Source organism: Heterodontus francisci, chromosome 13 (genome assembly GCF_036365525.1).
Source record: "Heterodontus francisci isolate sHetFra1 chromosome 13, sHetFra1.hap1, whole genome shotgun sequence".
In the NCBI taxonomy this organism is placed as follows: Eukaryota; Metazoa; Chordata; class Chondrichthyes; order Heterodontiformes; family Heterodontidae; genus Heterodontus; species Heterodontus francisci.
This window is the reverse complement of record NC_090383.1, coordinates 42,084,860-42,101,389: the sequence shown is the minus strand read 5'-3', so window position 1 is coordinate 42,101,389 and position 16,530 is coordinate 42,084,860. Positions and strand designations below refer to the sequence as shown.

General features: G+C 45.2%; 1 protein-coding gene across 15 annotated transcripts in view; it reads right to left on the bottom strand.

Annotated features, from left to right (window-relative positions):
* dop1a (DOP1 leucine zipper like protein A) overlaps positions 1 to 16,530 on the bottom strand; it is a 555,441-nt gene that overhangs the window by 297,030 nt on the left and 241,881 nt on the right. For 13 of the 15 annotated variants that reach the window (XM_068044706.1, XM_068044708.1, XM_068044707.1 and 10 more), the window contains one exon: positions 7,855 to 7,884. The exons of 1 other annotated variant lie outside the window; for it this stretch is intronic. In XM_068044706.1, the coding sequence (XP_067900807.1) occupies positions 7,855 to 7,884 (30 nt within the window). Of the gene's footprint in view, positions 1 to 5,300; positions 5,900 to 7,854; positions 7,885 to 16,530 lie in introns of those variants that run through there. One more of the 15 variants, XM_068044716.1, reaches the window with a different exon arrangement.

Here is a 16,530-nt window from a genome sequence, read left to right as displayed (position 1 = left end):
ATAACCTTATTAGCAAGATTGACTTGCTGAAACGTCTGAATTCCGCACTCTATCACAGTGGCGCAGTGGTTAGCACCGCAGCCTCACAGCTCCAGGGACCCGGGTTCGATTCTGGTTACTGCCTGTGCGGAGTTTGCAAGTTCTCCCTGTGACCGCATGGGTTTTCGCCAGGTGCTCTGGTTTCCTCCCACAGCCAAAGACTTGCAGGTGGTAGGTAAATTGACCGTTGTAAATTGCCCCTCGTGTAGGTAGGGAATATGGGATTACTGTATGGTTAGTAAAATGGGTGGTTGTTGGTCGGCACAGACTCGGTGGGCCGCAGGGCCTGTTTCAGTGCTGTATCGCTAATATAATATGATCCTCAAGTCTTGGGATTGGATAAGTGTCTGTTGTACTTACTGCATTGACTTTCCGACAATCAATACAAAATTTTTTGGAACCTTCTGGTTTTGGTACCAGCACCACTGGTGAACTCCAGCTACTCTGACTAGATTTAATTATATCATTGTTTAGCATATACTGAACCTCCTCTCTGATCTGAGCCAATTTATCAGGATTGAGTCAATAAGGGTTCTGTTTAATGGGTGAAGATGTCCCTACATCAACCCCATGAATAGCCAGAGGAGCTCGACTTGGCTCATCATCGCTTATGGCTTTAAACTCTTAACAGCTCAGCTATGTCCCTTTTATGCTGTTCAGAGAAATAGTGTAGAACTGTGTCTAAATTTTCTAACACTTCTGTGTTTGCCAGTTTCACCGTAGGGGGTTCGTCTGAGATACAAAGAACAAACAACAGTACAGCACAGGAACAGGCCCTCCAAGTCTGCGCCGATCTTGATGCCTGCCTAAACTAAAACCTTCTGCACTTCCGGGGACCGAATCCCTCTATTCCCTTCCTATTCATGTATTTGTCAAGATGCCTCTTAAACGTCACTATCGTACCTGCTTCCACCACCTCCCCCGGCAGCAAGTTCCAGGCACTCACCACCCTCTGTGTAAAGAACTTGCCTCGCATATTCCCTCTAAACTTTTCCCCTCGCACCTTAAACCTATGTCCCCTAGTAACTGACTCTTTCACCCTGGGAAAAAGCAACTGACTATCCACTCTGTCCATGTCGCTCATAACTTTGTAAACCATGTCGCCCCTCCACCTCCATCGTTCCAGTGAAAACAATCCGAGTTTATCCAACCTCTCCTCATGGCTAATACCCTCCAGACCAGGCAACATCCTGGTACCCTCTCCAAAGCCTCCACACGTCCTTCTGGTAGTGTGGCGACCAGAATTGCACACAATATTCCAAGTATGGCCTAACTAAAGTTCTGTACAGCTGCAGCATGACTTGCCAATTTTAAGACTCTATGCCCCGACCGATGAAGGCAAGCATGCCGTATGCCTTCTTGACTACCTTATCCACCTGCGTTGCCACTTTGTGACCTGTGGACCTGTACGCCCAGATCTCTCTGCCTGTCAATACTCCTAAGGGTTCTGCCATTTACTGTATACTTCCCACCTGCATTAGACCTTCCAAAATGCATTACCTCACATTTGTCCGGATTAAACTCCATCTGTCATTTCTCCGCCCAAGTCTCCAACTGATCTATATCCTGCTGTATCCTCTGACAATCCTCATCACTATCCGCAACTCCACCAATCTTTGTGTCATCCGCAAACGTACTAATCAGACCAGCTACATTTTCCTTCAAATCATTTATATATACTACAAACAGCAAAGGTCCCAGCACTGATCCCTGCGAAACACCACTAGTCACATCCCTCCATTCAGAAAAGCATCCTTCCACTGCTACCCTCTGTCTTCTCTGACTGAGCCAGTTCACCTCTGATCCCGTGTCACTTCCTCAAAAAACTCATTCAAATTAGTGGGACATGACCTCCCCTTCACTTTTATCAGAAGTAACATTATCCTTAACCTCCCTTTCTGTTATTTGACATACATTTACTGGCTGATAAGGTTCACGGTCATAGTACCGTTGCAATATATTCACGTGACACATCCTTTGCCTTTTCCATCTGTCTGGGGTACTAACCAGATAGTTACCTCACTAAGCGGGCGGCACAGTGGCGCAGTGGTTAGCACCGCAGCCTCACAGCTCCAGGGACCCGGGTTCGATTCTGGGTACTGCCTGTGTGGAGTTTACAAGTTCTCCCTGTGTCTGCGTGGGTTTTCACCGGGTGCTCCGGTTTCCTCCCACATCCAAAAGACTTGCAGGTTGGTAGGTAAATTGGTCATTATAAATTGCCCCTAGTATAGGTAGGTGGTAGGGGAATATAGGAACAGGTGAGGATGTGGTAGGAATATAGGATTAGTGTAGGATTAGTATAAATGGGTGGTTGTTGGTCGGCACAGACTCGATGGGCCGAAGGGCCTGTTTCAGTGCTGTATCTCTAAATAAAATAAATAAGCTTCCTCTTAATGAAGTAAGGTCCATGAAGCTAACTTTTAATGATTCCCCAGGTAAAGGCACAAAACTAACACCTTGCCTCCAGGCTACAAACTGTGTGCCTTAGCTGTTCTATCTGCTTGGGTTTTAGAAATCGTAAGATGATTTCTGGCCATCTTACAAGCTTTTGTGAGTCTCTATCGAAAGTCTGACACATAATCTAAGAGGTTAGTTTCCTCTTCCAGTACTAAAAATCTCGCCTTAGAGTTTAAGGGGACCCTTAACCTCATGTCCATAGATCAATTCAAATAGAGTGAACTCATTTGGTATGTCCCGGGTGGCAAATAATAAAAATGATATCCCCTTATCCAATCATAAGAATACTCAAAGCAATAAGCTTTTATACTCATGAGTGATTGTGATTGCGGGTGATAAGTGGACGATTTGAGCTCTCACTCCCAAATTACTCATGACCTCTTGAAATATCTTTGACATGAAATCTGACCCCCTGGTCTGTCTAAATTTTTTTTGGCAATCCATATTTAGTGATAAACTGAATTAACGCCTCAATCACAACTTTAGCTGTGATCTTTTTCAAAGATATTGCCTCTGGAAACCTAGTGAACAAATCCATGATGGTTAAGAGAAGCTTGTGACCTGACTTAATTCTAAGTAAGGGTCTGGCACAATCCACAAGAATCTGACTAAATGGTTCGTCAAAAACAGGTATTGGTATTAATGGGGCTAGCTTAATCGAAGGCTGTAGCTTCCCAACTACCTGATGTGTATGACAGGTTCTGGAAAATTCAACCACATCTTTCTGCAAGCCTGGACAATAAAAATGCTGTCTTATCCTGGCCTGAGTCTTTCAAATACCCACTTGACCTGCCACTGGGATCTCATCGGAAATTACCAAAATTTCACTACAGTACCCGGGGAAACACAGCCTGATGAACTATGACCCAATCTTCATCAGTGGGCCTCTGGGGAGGTCTCCACTTTCTCATTAGAATCTCATTCTTAACATAGTAACACGCAGGGACCATTTCAGCTTCTGCCTCAGAGCAAGCCGTCTGACACAAACTTAAGTCTGTGACTTTGCCTGTCATGCCTCAATCAAAGATGGTCTGCTAAGCAATTCACCTAGCCTTGCTAGCCTTGGTGCCTTTTAGATTGATTAGAGATACAGCACTGAAACAGGCCCTTCGGCCCACCGAGTCTTTGCCGAACATCAACCACCCATTTATACTAATCCTACACTAATCCCATATTCCTACCACATCCCCACCTGTCCCTATATTTCTCTACCATCTACCTATACTAGTGACAATTTATAATGGCCAATTTACCTATCAACCTGCAAGTCTTTTGGCTTGTGGGAGGAAACCGGAGCACCCGGAGAAAACCCACGCAGACACAGGGAGAACTTGCAAACTCCACACAGGCAGTACCCGGAATCGAACCCGGGTCCCTGGAGCTGTGAGGCTGCGGTGCTAACCACTGCGCCACTGTGCCGACCTCACCATCCAAATCCTTGAAAAAAGTCTCAGCCAACTAAACATCCGAACTGTCCTCCACAAGAACTGAATCCTTCTCGCCTTGTTTAATCTTATGTGCCTGGATTCTTGTCTGTACACAATCTGGGACTATTCCAGGAAACTCCTGTAAAACTTCAGTTTCAGCAACTTCAACCGGCTTTTCTGAAACTAGAGACGCCAATACCTTATCCCCAGCTAAGTCATTCCCTAGCAACAAATCCATCCCTTCAATATACAAATTTAGGACAATTCCTACTGTAACCAGACCAATGATTAAATCACATTGCAAATTAACCTTATGCAATGGAATGGATAAATAGCAGCCCCCCCTCCCCACCACATCTCGCACCATGATTTTTGCATTCAGAGCATTCTTTGGGGAAAAATCTACATCCTTTGGTACCATTAATGACCGAGTTGCCCCTGTATCTTTAAGCAGCAGAACTGGCTAGCCTGCCTCATCTGACAAATATAGGGACACCTTAACACTAAACTTCTATAACCTTCAGGGAACTGACAATTCATTAGCACACAAGGGGAGCACCTTTTTGCTCACTATCCAACATCGCCAAAGCCACTGGCTTGTCAACAGCACTATCTATTGGGGCATCCTTTTAGTAAACCTACCACGGCTACTGGATTGTCTTTCAACCTCCAGCACTCTATTACAAAAATAATACATTGGTCCTTTGACTCGAACCTAGACTCCTGACCTTTTTTTTAAACTACTCTGTGTTGCCTGTATCCTCTCCTTTGCCCTTTCTCTCACTAAAACCAAATCTCTTCTCATCATCCACCTTTGTTATTACCTATCAGACCATTAACATTAAAGTTTGAGATATGAACCTGCAGACCAATTTAAAGAAATACACAAGATTTCACATTTTAAGACATCTATTATAACTACTAAACTAAGAGAAATTCCCAATAACTAGTACTACTTTGTAAGTATTAAGTAGGGCGGAGCAGTGGTTAGCACCGCAGCCTCACAGCTCCAGCGACCCGGGTTCAATTCTGGGTACTGCCTATGTGGAGTTTGCAAGTTCTCCCTGTGTCTGCGTGGGTTTCCTCCGGGTGCTCCGGTTTCCTCCCACGTGCCAAAGACTTGCAGGTTGCTAGGTTAATTGGCCATTATGAATTACCCCTCGTGTAGGTATGTGATAGGGAAATATAGGGACAGGTGGGGATGTGGTAGGAATATGGAATTAGTGTAGGATTAGTATAAATGGGTGGTTGATGGTCGGCACAGACTCGGTGGGCCGAAGGGCCTGTTTCAGTGCTGTATCTCTAAACTAAAACTAAACTAAGTTACAAAGAAAGGTATTTACTTATTAAAACACTTGAAGACCCTATCACACTTACACATTCCATAGTCCTCTTTGATGGCGAAGTCTTTGCGGTTAAAAGTCCCAAACTCCTCCCTGTTGCAGTGGGTTGGATCTCCCAGACCTTTTTCACTGTCAATGTCCTCTTCGCTCATTTCTCCGAGCACGTTCGACCTGAATCTGACCTGAATAAGATGATTCCTGGCGATCCTGCTGGTCTTCTACTTTTCTGCAAACTTCAACTTTCAAAACAGGGTCAAGTCTTCGCAGCCTTTCGCTGCACCAGTTTTTTCCTGAAAGCAGGTGTTCCCCCTCTTTCTCCCTTGAGGCTGCCACCACTGGCTGTCTTCCTTTCTTACAGCCTGATCTCAGGCTGCAACTGCTGATTTCCTTTCTTACAGCTTGTCTGCCTTCAGAAAATCTGTTAAATTTATCTGGAATCACAAGTCAATAGCCTATTGTCCTTTTCCAAAATGCAAAATCCACAGGTCTGGCTTCAGCAGCGCCACCTGGACCTTCCATTGTTTCCAGGTGTTAGTAGCTGCCATGCATATTAGCATTCTCAGAATCACTGACTGTTTACGATCTGAAAGTATGGAAGGGTGAAACCCATTGTTCTTCAGATGTTATACCCAGCAGTCTCTGTTTTTCAAAAAAAAATTTTTTGATCTGTGTTCTTTGTTGTCCTGGTCACCAAGATTTCTGTCTTGTCTTTAAGCAGAGTTGATATAAGGTCACCTGACTTCTCTGACTCCATCTTAAACATTTAAAATCACAGTTTTTAAAACATACACATTATAAAATCCAGCATTCATAACCATCAGGATGAGATAATTTCTGTAGCCATACAAAAATCATAGTGAATTTTCTTAAAATTCCATCTGATCCCATCTGAAAACACATCAGGTTCCACAGGTATACTGGCATCACAAAGCTCTATTTCACTGCCATCTTTCTTGACCCCTCCGCTTTTTCTGATTTGTCACATCGCTTGTCTGACATCTAATATTGCATGAGCAGAAACTTTCTCCAACTAAACAGACTAAACTGGACAGACTGAAGCTATTGTCTTTTATTCTGCCACAAACTCAGTTGCCTGACCACCGTTTCCATCCCTAGCAACTATCTGAAGTTGAGCCAAACCATTCACAAACGTGTTTGACCCAGAGATAAACTTCCAACCACATATCCGCTCCAAAACTACCTACTTACACCTCCATAACATTGCCTGATCGTTATTTGTTTATGGGATGTGAGTGTCGCTGGCAAGGCCAGCATTTGTTGCCCATCCCTAATTACCCATTAGGTGATGGTGAGTCGCCTTCTTAAACTGTTTCAGTCCATGTGGTGTATGTACACCCACAGTGCTGTTAGGGAGCTCCAGGTTTTGACCCAGCGACAATGGCCATATAGTTCCAAGTTAGGACAATGTGTGACTTGGAGGGGAAGTTGCAGGTGGTGGTGTTTCCGTGTGTCTGCTGCCCTTGTTCTTCTAGGTGGTGGTCATCATGGGTTTGAAAGGTACTGTCGTAGGAGTCTTGATAAGTTGCTGCAGTGCATCTTGTAGATGGAATGCACTGCTACCACCGTGTGGCGGTGGTGGAGGTGGTGGAGGGAGTGAATGTTTAAGATGGTGGCTGGGGTAATGATCAAGCAGGCTGCTTTGTCCTGGATGGTGTCGAGCTTGAGTGTTGCTGGAACTGCACTCACCCAGGCAAGTATTCCATCACACTCCTGACTTGTGCCTTGCAGATGGTGGACAGGCTTTGGGGAATCAGGAGATACTCGCTGCAGAACTCCCAGCCTCTGACCTGCTCTTGTAGCCACTCTGAACCTGCGTCAGCTCATTTTTTGCTGAAACCCTCATCCATTGGTACCGCTAGACTTGACTGTTTCAATGATTTCCTGGCCAGCCTACTACCATCCACCCTACATAAACCTGTGCTTTTCAAAACATCTCATGCCCTTATCACAACACGCAACAAGTTTTTCTCCCCCATCACCCAGGACTTGCTCTCAGTCCAACAATGCCTCAATTTTAAAATAGCCACGCTTTCAAATCTCTCCATGGCCTCGTCCCTCCCTAACGCTAAGCTCCCCCAGCCCTATATAAGCTTTTGAGATCTCTGTACTCCTGCAATTCCAGTCACCTGTGTCACCCCAGTTTTAATTGCTCCACCATTGGCAGCTGTACTTTCAGCTGCATTGGTCCTAAACTCTGGAATTCGCTCTCTCAACTTCTTTCTCTTCCTTTAAGATGCTCCTCCTTAACCAAGCTTTTGGTCATCTGTTCAGATAGCTCGTTCTGTAGCTCAGCATCAAAAATGTTTTTTTTGACAATGTTCAGTAAGGACCTCGGTATATTTTCTACTTTAAAGGTACTATATAAATATATAAATGCAAGCTGTTATTGAAAATAAAAAGCTAGTAAATTGTACAGATAAAAAGAAATAAAACGGCATATAGTCTAACGATTTTAAAAATGATGGGTCCCAAAACCTACTCCAGAATTACATGCAATGGTACAACTGTTTTATTGATGATGAAGCAGAAAGATTAGATGAAGTGATACGACAGTAGGAGTCCCATACCTGACACAGTACTCTCATACTTCGAGTAGGCTTTAAAAGAAGAAAGCAGAGGTTTACAAAAAAAAACAGTTGTCACACTTAAGAGGATAGGAAGAGATTAGAAATCACTGAAGCATTCCTAATCCCTCACCTCCCCTAGCCATGATCAAACTCAGCATTTTGTCAGGTACTCAGTCGTTTCTGATGTCCTATAACACACAAGGACACACTCATTTTTGAGCAATTTTAATTAGATGGATCAGCAACCATTAGTTTCAGATGTCATGAAGGTATTAATAAAATAGACACAAAAAGTACCTTCCTTTGTCAGCTGCAGAATATTCACCCACACCAAGGGGAATTTTATGGAGGTGACATGGGTCTCGGCAGCTGGCTGGACAGCCAGTGAGAAACCTGCAATGCCTCCTTTGGGAAGGGCCCACTGTATGGCTAGCAAATCATGTGCTTGAGAGGCCACTCGCGGGCCTTCCCTGGGATCAGGACCCCAGGGGTGGGAGGTCCGGCCTGCCGAGTGCTGCCAGCAATCAGAAGCCGGCATCTCTTTTGCTCGGCAGTGCCACCGGGGAGGCGGTGGCTGCTGCTAGAAGGACACCCACTGGAGACCCAGGATGGAGGAGCGACCCAGGCCAGAGGTAAGTGATGGCAGGATGGGTTTCATAGGGTGGGGGTTGGGGGAGTGGGGGGGGGGGTCATCAGCAAGGGGATGGGATTGCTTTCAGCAGACCCTCCCCACCCCCCACTTCCCGATGCTGGGTCCCTCGATCAGGTTCTTCCCACCAACCCCCACCCCGGAAGAACACATGCACTCATGGAATTGACCTCAAATATATTCAGAATGCAAAGCAGCACTTGAAGTTTAACTAAATGGGGGTAATTTTAAACACCAAAAATATATTGGACGGGTCAGCTGAGACGTTAAAGCTTTAAAACCTTCAAACTCAAAGCCAACCCCACTCACTTCCGGTTTGAATGGAGGCAGGCCACCAATCAGTTCCCAGGATGCAAACTGGCTACTGAAATTTCATAATGAGGCTGCAAGCCTCTTATTTTACCTGTTTTCCAGGTTTAATCTTGGCCAGATGGGTTTCCCAGGTCTGAGGAAACCCAGAGGCGAATGGCTAGCAAGGGCTGCATCAAGGAAAAGGTAAATGCTTCAACAGCACTGCTTGTGGTTCAAGAGGAGCAGGAATGCTTTCTCCCAGCCTACCAAGTTTACATGCTTCCCTGCCCACCATTTGACCCTCCCGCAGCCAACCTCCACCACCCACCCACATTGGAGACTACTGAGAATGACAATACCTAGAAGGAGTGCAGTTCAGATCGCGGAACTGATTGACAAGGGACTGGACAGGAGGGAACAGCAAAGAGAAGAAATGCAGTTGCTGTAGGAGATTCCAGTCAGGAGACAGACGAGCATTTCAGTAATTGCCATTGGGAGTCCCGCATGGTATGGTGCCTCCCTGGTGTCAGGGTAAAGGAAATCACAGAGAGGGTGCAAAGTACTCTACAGGGGGAAGGGAGTGAACCAGAAGTTTAAAGAAGTGGTCACCCTACAGCTTAAGAGTATGCAGGGAGAGGGGGAATGGGTGACCGCCAGGCAGTCAAAAAGAAACAGGCAGGTAGTGCAGGAGACTCCTGAGTGCATCTCACTCTCCAACAGGTATTCGGTATTGAATACTGAGGAAGGCGATACTTCACCTGGAGAGTGCAGCCAGAGCCAAGTCCATGGCACCATGGCGGCTCAGCTGCACAGGGGCGGGGGGGGGGGGGGGTACAGGGAAGACTGGAAGAGCCATAGTGATAGGTGATTCAATAGTCAGGGAAACAGACAGGCGTTTCCGTGGCCACAGATGTGAATCCAGGATGGTGTGTTGCCTCCCTGATGCCAGGGTCAAGGATGTCACTGGGCAGCTGCAGAGCATACTGAAGGGGGAGGGTGAACAGCCAGCAATCATGGTCCAAAGCGGAATCAATGACATAGGTAGAAAGAGGGATGTGGTCCTGCAGTCAGAATGTAGGGAGATGGTGAGAAATTAGCAAGCAGGACCTCCCCGTGCCACACGCAAGTGATTACAAGAATAGAAGGATAAGACAGATGGCTGCATGGCTGGAAATATGGTACAGAAGGGAGGGCTTTAGATTCTTGGGACATTGGGACCGGCTCTGGGGGAGATAGGGCCGGTCAGGCCAGCTGTGTTTCACCTGAACAGAGCCGGGATTGGGTTCCGTGCGGGACATTTTGCTAGTGCCACTGGGGAAGATTTAAACTCGTTTGGCAATGGGTTGGGGACTGGAGGGTACGCTCAGTTGGGACAAAATCAGAAATGAAAATGGAAGGCAGAAAATTAAGGGACGAGTCTGAAAGACAGAGGGAACAAAGGTTAGAAAATAAAAAGAATTTGGCAGTGCTCAACGGTATCTATTTCAATGCAAGCATAGCAAATAAAGCAGATGAGCTGAGGGCACAGATAGACATGTGGCAGTATGACATCACAGCTATGACAGATATATGGCTTAAGGAGGGACAGGAATGGCAGCTCAATGTTCCTGGTTACAGGGTTTTCAGACGCAATAGGAAGGAGGATAAGAAAGGTGATTTAGAGCTTTGGATCAGAAATTGGCTAGCTGAAAGAAGACAGAGGGTGGTGGTTGATGGCAAATGTTCATCCTGGAGTTTAGTTACTAGTGGTGTACCGCAAGGATTTGTTTTGGGGCCACTGCTGTTTGTCATTTTTATAAATGACCTGGAAGAGGGTGTAGAAGGGTGGGTTAGTAAATTTGCGGATGACACTAAGGTCGGTGGAGTTGTGGATAGTGCCGAAGGATGTTGTAGGGTACAGAGGGACATAGATAGGCTGCAGAGCTGGGCTGAGAGATGGCAAATGGAGTTTAATGCGGAAAAGTGTGAGGTGATTCACTTTGAAAGGAGTAACAGGAATGCAGAGTACTGGGCTAATGGGAAGATTCTTGGTAGTGTAGATGAACAGAGAGATCTTGGTGTCCAGGTACATAAATCCCTGAAAGTTGCTACCCAGGTTAATAGGGCTGTTAAGAAGGCATATGGTGTGTTAGCATTTATTAGTAGGGGGATCAAGTTTCGGAGCCACGAGGTCATGCTGCAGCTGTACAAAACTCTGGTGAGACCGCACCTGGAGTATTGCGTGCAGTTCTGGTCACCACATTATAGGAAGGATGTGGAAGCTTTGGAAAGGGTCCAGAGGAGATTTACTAGGATGTTGCCTGGTATGGAGGGAAGGTCTTACGAGGAAAGGCTGAGGGACTTGAGGTTGTTTTCGTTGGAGAGAAGGAGGAGGAGAGGTGACTTAATAGAGACATATAAGATAATCAGTGGGTTAGATAGGGTGGATAGCGAGAGTCTTTTTCCTCGGATGGTGATGGCAAACACGAGGGGACACAGCTTTAAGTTGAGGGGTGATAGATATAGGACAGATGTTAGAGGTAGTTTCTTTACTCAGAGAGTAGTAGGGGCGTGAAACGCCCTGCCTGCAACAGTGGTAGACTCGCCAACTTTAAGGGCATTTAAATGGTCATTGGATAGACATATGGATGAAAATGGAATAGTGTAGGTCAGATGGTTTCACAGGTCGGCGCAACATCGAGGGCCGAAGGGCCTGTACTGCGCTGTAATGTTCTAAAAAAAAAAGAAAGGGGGGGGGGTGTGGCAATTTTAGTCAAAGAAACTATTACAGCTGTGAGGAGGGATGATACGTTGGAAGGTTCATCAATATGAGGCCATATATTTTGAGCTAAGGAACAAAAAAGGGACAATCGCACTGCTGGAAGCGTACTATAAAACCCCAAACAGTCAAAGGGAGATAGAAGAGCAGATATGTAGGCAAATCTCTGGGAAGTGCAAGAACATTCGGGCAGTAATAGTAGGGAATTTTAACCACTCCAATAATAAGTGGGATAGTTTTAGTGTGAAAGGAATTGAGGGAGCAGAATTCCTGAGGTGCATTCAATAGAAGATTTTTGGCCAGTAGGGCCAACAAGAGAGGGTGCAGTTTTAGACTTAGTTTTAGGAAATGAAGCTAGGCAACTGGAAGGAGTAGCAGTGGAAGAGCATTTTGGTGGTAGTGATCATAATTCAGTCAGTTTTAACATAATTATGGAAAAGGACAGAGATAGAACAGGAGTTAGAGTTCTCAATTGGGGAAAGGCCAATTTTACTAAGCTGAGCAGTGATTTAGCGAATGTGGACTGGAAACAGCTACTTGAAGGTAAATCAGTGTCAGAGCAATGGGAGGCATTCAAAGGGGAGATTCAAGGGGTTCAGAGCAGACATGTTCCCACAAAGAAAAAGGATGGGACAACCAAATCTAGATTCCCATGGATGTCAAGGAGCTTACAGGGTAAGATAAAGCAGAAAAGGAAAGCTTACTTCGACACTGAGAACTCAATACTCCAGAAAGCCGAGGGGTGAAATCAAAAAGGAAATTAGGAAAGCTAAGAGACAGCATGAAAGAATATTGGCAAGCAAAATCAAGGTGAACCCAAAGATGTTTTATCAATACATTAAGAGTAAGAGAATAACTAAGGAGAGAGTAGGGCCCATAAAAGACCAAAAAGGTAACCTATGTGTAGGGGTGGAAGATGTTGGTATTGTTCTTAATGAATACTTTGTAGCTTCCTTCACAAAAGAGGGGGATAATACAGATATTGTAGTTAAGGAAGAGGAGTGCGAAGTATTGGATGTGATAAAGGAAGGGAGAGAGGAAATAAGAATGGGATAGTATCCTTTAAAGTTGATAAATCACCAGGGCTGGATGAACTGTACCCCGAGCTGTTAAAAGAAGTGAGAGGAAATAGTGGAAGGTCTGACCATCATTTTCCAGTCCTCACTGGATACAGGTGTGGTGCCAGAGGATTAAACGTCTGCTAACATTATACCTTTGTTTAAAAAGGGGGCGAGGGATAGACCAAATAATTACAGGCCAGTCAGTCTAACCTCAGTGGCGGTCAAATTATTGGAATCAATTCTGAGAGACAGGATAAAATGTCACTTAGAAAGGCATGGATTAATCAAGGACTTGTTAAGGGAAGACTTTGTCTGTCCAACTTGATTGAATTTTTTGAAGGAGTAACAAGGAAGATAGCTGAGGGTAGTTCAGTTGATGTGGGCTACATGGATTTTACAAGGCTTTTGACATGGTGCCACATGGCAAACTGGTTTTAAAAAAATCCCATGGGATCTAGGGAATTGCAGCAAGGTGGATACAATATTGGCTCAGTGGCAGGAAACAAAGGGTAATTGTTGACAGGTGTTTTTGTGACTGGAGGGCTGTTTCCAGCAATGTTCCACAGAAACAGTACTGGGTCCCCTGCTTTTTGTGATATATATTAACGATTTGGACTTAGATGTAGGGGGGCATGATCAAGGAGTTTGCAAACAACACAAAGATTGGCCTTGTGGCAGATAGCAAGTAGGATAGCTGTAGGCTGCAGGAAGATATCGATGGGCAGAAAAGTGGCAAATGGAATTCAACCCAAAGAAGTGTGAGGTGATGCATTTGGGGAGGTCAAACAAGGCAAAGGAATACACGATTAATGGGAAAATACTGAGAAGTGTAGAGGAAGTGAGGGACCTTGGAGTGAGATCCCTGAAGGTAGCAGGACAGCTCGATAAGGTGTTTAAGAAGGCATATGGAATCATAGAACATAGAACATAGAACATACAGCACAGAACAGGCCCTTCGGCCCACAATGTTGTGCCGATCCTTTGTCCTCTGTCAAGGACAATTTAATCTATACCCCATCATTCTCCTTTATCCATATACCTATCCAAAAGCCTTTTGAAAGTCCCTAAAGTTTCTGACTCAACAACTTCCCCGGGCAAGGCATTCCATGCCTCGACCACTCTCTGGGTAAAGAACCTTCCCCTGACATCCCCCTTATATCTCCCACCCTTCACCTTAAATTTATGACCCCTTGTAACGCTTTGCTCCACCCGGGGAAAAAGTTTCTGACTGTCTACCCTATCTATTCCCCTGATCATCTTATAAACCTCTATCATGTCACCCCTCATCCTTCTCCTTTCTAATGAGAAGAGGCCTAGAATGTTCAGCCTTTCCTCGTAAGACTTATTCTCCATTCCAGGCAACATCCTGGTAAATCTCCTCTGCACCCTCTCCAAGGCTTCCACATCCTTCCTAAAATGAGGCGACCAGAACTGCACACAGTACTCCAAATGAGGCCTTACCAAGGTCCTGTACAGCTGCATCATCACCTCACGGCTCTTAAATTCAATCCCTCTGCTAATGAACGCTAACACCCCATATGCCTTCTTCACAGCCCTATCCACTTGAGTTGCAACTTTCAATGATCTATGCACATAGACCCCAAGGTCTCTCTGCTCCTCCACATGCCCAAGAACCCTACCGTTAATCCTTTCCTTTATTAGCCGAGGTATAGAATATGAGCAGGGAGGTTATGCTGGAGCTGTATAAATCATTGGTTAGGCCACAACTTGAGTACTGTGTGCAGTTCTGGTCACCTCATTACAAAAAGGATGCAATTGCACTAGAGAGGGTACAGAGGAGACTTACGAGGATGTTGCCAGGAGTGGAGAATTTTAAGCTCTGAGGGAAGATTGGATAGGCTGGGATTGTTCTCCCTGGAACAGAGAAGGCTGAGGGAAGATCTGATTGAAATGTACAAAATTTTGAAGGGCCTGGATAGAGTGGAGGTGAAGGGCCTATTTACCCTAGCAGAGAGGTTAATGACGAGGGGGCAAAGATTTAAAGTGATTGGTAGAAAGATTAGAGGGGAGATCAGGAAAAACGTCTTCACCCACAGGATGGTACGTGTCTGGAACTCACTGCCTGAAAGGGTAGCTGAGACAGAATCCCTCAACTCATTCAAAAGGAGTCTGGATATGCACCTCAAGTGCCTTATTCTGCAGGGCTACGGAACAAATACTTGAACACCTCTATCAAATCTCCTCTCAATCTCCTTTACTCCAAGGAAAACAACCCCAGCTTTTCCAACCTAACCTTGTAACTAAAATCCCCCATCCCTGGAACCATTCTGGTAAATCTCTTCTGCAACCTCTGAAGGACCCTCATATCCTCCCTAAAGTGTGGTGACCAGAACTGGACACACTACTGTCGTTGGGGACTAACCGGAACTTTATAAAGGTTCAGCATAATTTCCCCGCTGTTGTACTTAATGCCTTTATATATAAAGCCCAAAATCCCATATGATTTGCTAACCACTCTCTCACTATGTCCTGCCAGCTTCAAAAATCGATGCACATGCACCCCCAGGTCCCCCGTTCCTGCATATTCTTTAGAACTGTGCCATTAAGTCTAGATTGCCTCACCCTATCCCTTCTGCCAAATCACCCCACACTTCTCTGTTTTAAATTCCATTTGCCACTTGTCTGCCCATTCTGTTAGCCCATCTGTGTCCTGTTGCAGGCGATGCGTATCATCCTCACAGTTTGCAGCTCCTCCAAGTTTGGTATCATTGGCAGATTTTGAAATTCTACTCCATTTCAAGATCCAAGTCATTTTTATATAGCAAAAAAAACATAGTCCTAGCACTGATCCTTGGGAACACCACTGGCTACAATCCTCCAGTCTGACACCAGGGTCTACCATCCTGCAATCTAGAACCCTGTTCCAATTTAGAAGTTCTGTTTTAGATTGTTCCTTGCTCTCTGCCATTACCAGTCTAAATCTTACGATACGATGATCACTCTCACCCAAGAGTTCCCCCACAGGCACTTGGCCCACCTCAATCCCCTGCACTGGATCCAGCAATGCCTCCTTCCTAGTTGGACTGGGAACATACTGTTCAGGGAAGTTCTCCAAAACACATTTCAGAAATTCCTCCCTCTTCTTTCCCTTTATCCCAATCGATATTTGGTTAATTAACGTCCCTGCAGATTTGCTCCTCTATCTCTATCTCTCTCAATTTGGAGGCCTATAAACTACGCCAAGTAGCATGATCATACCCTTTTTGCATATCAACTCTAACCAAATAGATTCTGTCCTTGCCCCTCAAGGACATCCTCTCTTTCCAATACTTCTATGTCTTCCCTTACCTCCCTTTTTTCCTTCCCTATTTTTTCACAACATTTTATATTCTTGAATATTAAGCGTCCTTAGCATTTTTAAGCCATATTTCCATTATTGCCACTGCATCATATTCCCACATGGCTATCTGTGCTTGTAGCTCCCCAACCTTATTCAGCACACTTCATGTGTTTACATATACGGATTTTAAACCAGTCTATGTATTCCTTATAGTCCTTTTTTAGTCTGCTCCTATCTAATATGGTACTACTCCATTCTCTAGTACCATCCAACACTCTGACTTTGTGCACCTTATTCCTCTTTTCTACTTCTATATGCTGGTTCCCATCCCCCTGCCAATTTGGCTTAAACCCTCTCCAACCACACTAGTTGAACCTCCCAACAAGAACATTGGTCCCAGCCCTGTTGAGGTGCAGCCTGTCCCCTTTGAATTGCTGCCTCCTGCCCCAGAACTGGCCGCATCTTGACCATCCTTATCTTCATATTTCTACTCTTGCTAGCATGCGGCACTGGGAGTAATCCAGAGGTTACTACCTTCAAGGTCCTTCTTTCTTTCTTTCTTTGGCCTCCTTGGTCCTACTTTTTAACTTATGCCCTAGCTCCTGAAAATCTGACC